General features: G+C 37.4%; 1 protein-coding gene across 1 annotated transcript; it reads left to right on the top strand.

Annotated features, from left to right (window-relative positions):
- Positions 1 to 3,866: 3,866 nt before the first annotated feature.
- On the top strand, positions 3,867 to 5,051 carry LOC131649149 (uncharacterized). Its single transcript, XM_058918900.1, has one exon. The coding sequence runs from the start codon at positions 3,867 to 3,869 to the stop codon at positions 5,049 to 5,051; it is 1,185 nt and encodes a 394-aa protein (XP_058774883.1).
- Positions 5,052 to 5,659: the final 608 nt, after the last annotated feature.

Here is a 5,659-nt window from a genome sequence, read left to right as displayed (position 1 = left end):
AATCTTAACTATCATATCATCAATGTAGACCTCCAAGTTTTTTTCCTATCTGGTGGGTGATAACAACGTCCATGAGGTGATGGTAACTTACGCCATTGTTATTAAGGCCAAAAGGCATGACATTTTAGTATTAATTTCCATGGTTCGGCATGAAGGTTATTTTGAATGTGTCCAGGGGATCCATCTGAATCTGTTTGTAATCCGAGTAAGAATCCATGAAGCTTAACATGTGGTAGCTTGATGATTTGTCAGTGACGCAATCGACTTATGGTAGTGGATACAAATCTTAAGGTCAGACGGCGTTCAGATCAGTGAAGTCTACCCTCATTAGCCAGCCAGGTGGGATACTTCGTTTCCATGATGAACTCGATGGCACATAGCTTTCTCAGATCTTCATCAACAATGTCCCTATTTTCCTCTCCAACTTTCCGCTTCCTATGTGCCACTTCTTTGGCGGAAGGGTGGATGGCCGGCCGATGAATCACCATTTTGGTGTGTATTCCTGGCATGTTAGAGGCATCATAGGAAAATAAGTCGAAGTTCTTGATGAGTTGTTCGACAAGTTCCCTTTCCTCCTTCGCAGACAGAAATATACCTATCTTTGTCACCAGATGGGCGTGAGGACCTATCTAGACCTCCTTCATAGGAGTGATCATTTCCACTTCCTCTCCCAGTCTGAAATCCTAACACTCGAAGTCAATATTTGGAACTTCGGAAGGGGAACATCAACAAGGGTGAGCTATTCTCTGGCTTTCTAGGCTACTCAGGTAGCATTCGTGAGCTACTTATTGATCCCCTTGGATTGTACTCACTTGCCATCGGGGAGTGGATATTTCAAGGTCTGGTACAAAGTGGATACATCTACTCCTAGCACCACAAGAAAATTGGCAGATTGCGGCGGTTAATTTGGCAGGTTACGACGGTTAACAACCTCCCAAGAGTGATGTTATACGGTGATACAATGTCCACAATGAGGAAGTTGACATTAATCTCCCTTGCAGTAACTTCCTTTCCGCGTGTGGTTGCTAGGGTTATGTGGCCCATAATTTGTAGGTGTTATGATAACCTCGTCAAAGAACCATTAAACATTTTTATGTCGTTCGGGTTGAGTTCTACTTTCCATAATTTGTCTTAAAATAGGATGTCAACAATGTTGCCATGGTCTATCAAGACACGCTTGATGTCCCAATTCCCCTATTGCATAGTGATAACCATATGATCATCATCGTGGGGGTTGAGTCTGAGGGCGTCCTCCTCGAAAAATTTGATATTGACCCCTATTTTATCTTGAGAGTTTCTAGAGAAGTCAGTGGATATTACATTTTCCACAAATACCCGCCTTGCGTACTTTCTCCGGGAAGATCTAGATTTACCTCCATTTGCGAAGCCTCTAATGATGGTGTTTGCGTTGTAGGTTATGGTTTTATCGGCCATCTTCAAGGTAAGACAAAGAGAGTTAGAGTAAGAGTTTGGCCATGTTATTTTTACCGGAGCCCCATAATCGACGTCACTGTACTGTTAAAAAAATACAAGTGTGCATGTTCCCCTTGCAAGGCCAGATAGACTCAGAGGCCTTAGTAGGTTTATAACATGATATGGTGGTTAGGTCTTTCCCACAATGGCAAGAAGCCCTCTACTATGGTGATTTATGGTAGTTTAGAAGTCATGCTCACGTGATGTGAGACACTTAGCTGATAATCGGTGATGCTTGGGAGAAAGCGTATGATTACACTCAATAAGCTGTTAAGATCTTAGTAAGCGTTGTGCTCTTTAGGTGTAAAGAATGTGTATGACTTAAGATATGTCTTCTCTCCTGAGAAGAGATGTATTTATAGAGACCTATAGGGCTTGTATTTTCTTAAAAAAGGTCATCGTCCACCCAATCAATGATGGACCGTTGAATTCCTATTTCCAAGAGAAAAGTGTGTCAGTTAATGGCCATGACTTTCTATCTTCCCTAGAATAGTCTTATCCCAAGTTTCCCAGATAAGGGTGATGGGAAAACCACAGGGCAAGGGGATAACTCCTTTTCTAGGGTGGTCTAATAACTCCTTTTCTAGGGTGGTCTAAAAGCATTTCCCTGGGCGAGACTTTTTTCAAATATAACACTACAATGTTTTTTTTCATCTCAAATTGTTTCCAAAACTATGATTTGTAAACATTTTTTATGTCATAATTTTTCTAATATTTTTTTAAAAAAATAGATTTATAAAATACATTTTTAAAACCAAAAAACTAAAACTCATTTAAATAAATACTTAATATATCATTACAAGGAATTTAATAGTGTAAATCATATGATTTTTCTTTTGACCATCGTGCTACAAGAATTTGCATGCATTCTTACCGTCTTTATTGGATAATTATCCCTTATGATGTTGACTTGCTATTGTACTCTGGACGATTTTATTTTTCAAAACTAAAAAATCATGGTGGATGATTCAAAGTAACTTGACCTTTGTAACTAATGAGAATGTGAAGTTGATTATATTATAATGACTATATATGAATGTGACGAATTGAGGATAAATATATTACGGAGTTACTACATTATGAGTGAAATGGATAATTAGTCACCAATAAAAAGCGTTTTTTTGTTTAAGAACTCTCCTCATGAGGGATCGCTTGTGAGATCGTCTATACGTTGTAAACTTCTAAAAAAAGACGATGGAAACTTCTAAAAAGAACCTTGTTCACATAAGAACTCTCCCTAAAGTATGAGATCATTTACATGAATACACTCTTGAAAAACAAATAGTTTGTTCACGTAAAAGATCTCCTAAGAGGGATTGACTGTGAGATTGTCCACACCACAAACACTTCCAATGAAAAAGCTGATTCACATAAAAAATATCCTCAAGTGGGATTAAATTCGAGATCGTCTACATGACGAACATCTACTAAAACAAGGTTTTGTTCACTTAAGAACCCTCTCCAATAAGAATCGAATGCAGGATTGTCTACACATTGGAAACTTCTAAGCTTGTTCACATAAGAATCATCCCTAAAAGTGATCGACTACAAGGTATCTATGAAATTATGTTTTTCGCATGACATATGTTGGACACGATATCTTAGAAAATATGTTCAACATCTTATACCAGAATTGACAGATAATATAACATAAAACATAAAGCAATAAAGAACAAAAACAAATTGGTAACTTAGTTTGGTGCAACGTCAACTACGTTCGGGGGGCTTCCAACCCAAGAAAGGAAATCCATTCCCAATAGTATTAGTACAAAGTGTCTTAGATGAACAACCCTTGTTTAATTCCCCTCTTTTTAGTACTACACGTGTCATTCTATTATGACCCCCCCTTAAATATGAGAACCCCTCTCACTTTCTCTTAACCACTAAGCCTAGTGATCAGTGCAAAACTCATAATAAAGTTTGTTAAATTAAAACTTTAACAAAACAAACAACCTATATACCTTTAATATGAAACTCAGGAGCTATAGAGGTGCACAAATAGAAACAAATGCAAAGACTCAAGAACAAAACATAACATTTAAGATATTCAACTCTAGATCATGTCTTCTACTTTTTAGGAGGAGTATTTATATACTAATTCACCTGCTGAGCTTTTCTCCAATGGACATTAGATTTGATAGCGGCAAATTTGATTATGTTGAACATTTGATTTGATTTGATTTAATCTTCATTCAATTTAAATATTCATTTAAATTTATTTGGTCTTATTAAATATATTAGCAAATATTACTCATAACATATTGCTAAAAGATACAACTCATAAACATCAAATCTTCCAGAAATTAACCAGATTCACGCAGTGATTTACTCACAAACCTTGGCCTGCAAACTGAGGCCATATATTGCAAACATGTTGGAAAATCGTGCCCCACATGTTGCATCTTACATGTCTTGTTTTACCTAATGCAACCAATCAAAAGGATAAAGATGCTATATGGCGGAGTTTTATAGACTTGAGATATTCCAATCCAAATCTTAAGGTGATGGCCAACAAAGGTGACTTCGATAGTAAAGAGGACTCCATTTGGTGGAGAGATGTTATGTCCAACAAGATTAACATAGGAGGCTTGGAGGTAAATTTCTCTTGTTTTGTCAAATGTGGTGTTGGAAACGGTAATGATATTCTTTTCTGGGATAGTATTTGGTTGGGGAATCAAACAATTCGTTCCTCTTTTCCCGATTTGTATGATCTTTCAACCAAAAAACTATCGTCTGTTGGAGAGATTTATCTTGAGCAAGGAGACTCGTATAGTTGGCATGCTGACAGGGTGATAGGTAGGAGTTTTGGTTCGGCAACAGGAGGTAATCCTGCCTTGGTTCAGGACCGGCAGAGGCACGATATTGATGCTGCCAGTGCGTCTGTGTGTGCTCAATGGAGTTCTCTCCACTCCATGTTGCAGTCTGTTTTACTGGCAGTGGAGGATATGGATTCCTTTGTTTGGATCCTAAATCCTTCTGGCTTCTTCACTATATCTTCAGTCAGGTTGGCTATGGAGGAAGCTAAAGATATTGCTTGGCAGTCGGAAACAATCAGCAGTATGAAAATCATTTGGGCCCTTAAAATTCCGCTAAAAATTCAGGTATTTACTTGGAGATTCTTGGCCGGAAGACTTCCGTTAAGAGATCAATTGCTGCGTAGGAATGTGCCTGATATTGCATCCGCGAATTGCCCTTTTTGTGATTCTCAAGAGGAAAATCTACTTCATTTATTCTTTGACTGTTCCGTGGTTAAACACATATGGGAAAGGATTTTTGTTTGGTTGGGGGCTGGCCAATTTTTATCTCTGGCAGATTTCAGGTCCTTCAGTGCAATTCAGGAGAAAGTGAAGTCAGGTATCATTAAGGAGAAGATCAACATTGTGTGGATTTCAACTATATGGAGCCTATGGAACATGAGAAATTCTATGGTTTTTGAGAACAATTTGTATAGTTTTGAATGGGTTTTTAACAGTGTCCTTTTCTTCTCTTGGAGATGGGTGTCTCTAAGTATTCCTTTGACCAACTTTTGTTTCTATGATTGGTTCAAAGTACCCTTAGTAGGTGTTAGTTCTGTTTAAGTTTGTACTTGTAAGGGTTGCACCCCTAGTGCAATTTTCTAATATATTGCCTTTCAAAAAAAAAAATCTTTATAACTTCACTCATGAAAAATAGATTTGTTCATGTAAAAGCTCTCCCTGAAAGGGACTGACAATGAGGTTGTGCATGAAAAACACTCCTAATAAAATATTATTCACAAAAATATTGTCAAATGGGATTGATTGTGAAATCGTCTACACGACGTGAACTTCTAAAAAAGGAGTTTGTTCATGTAAGAACTCTCCATAATAAGGATAAAATGTTACATTGTCTACATAACAAAAACTCTTGAAAATGAGCTTGTTCGTGTAAATACTCTCCCAACGAGGGATTGACTGTGAGATCGTCTGCACAACAGACACGCCTAAAAAAATTTGTTAACATTAGAACTCTCCCAGTAGGGTTTAGTGTGAAATTATCTACATGAAAAACATTTATGAAAAAGGAGTATATTCATGTAAAAACTCTCCACAAGAGGGAGAAACGGAATAATCGTCTATAAGACTAACTCTCATAAAAAATATCTTGTTCGGGTAAGAACTCTTTCTAAGAGGGATCGATTCCAAGATCATCTACATGACAAATACTT

This window comes from Vicia villosa, linkage group LG1 (genome assembly GCF_029867415.1).
Source record: "Vicia villosa cultivar HV-30 ecotype Madison, WI linkage group LG1, Vvil1.0, whole genome shotgun sequence".
NCBI lineage: Eukaryota > Viridiplantae > Streptophyta > Magnoliopsida > Fabales > Fabaceae > Vicia > Vicia villosa.
The sequence above is the reverse complement of the archived record's forward strand: the minus strand, read 5'-3'. Positions and strand labels throughout refer to the sequence as shown.

Bases quoted from the DNA above. Each gene is read 5' to 3' on its own strand.
- LOC131649149 (XM_058918900.1), top strand. From the start codon at position 3,867: ATGTTGCATCTTACATGTCTTGTTTTACCTAATGCAACCAATCAAAAG.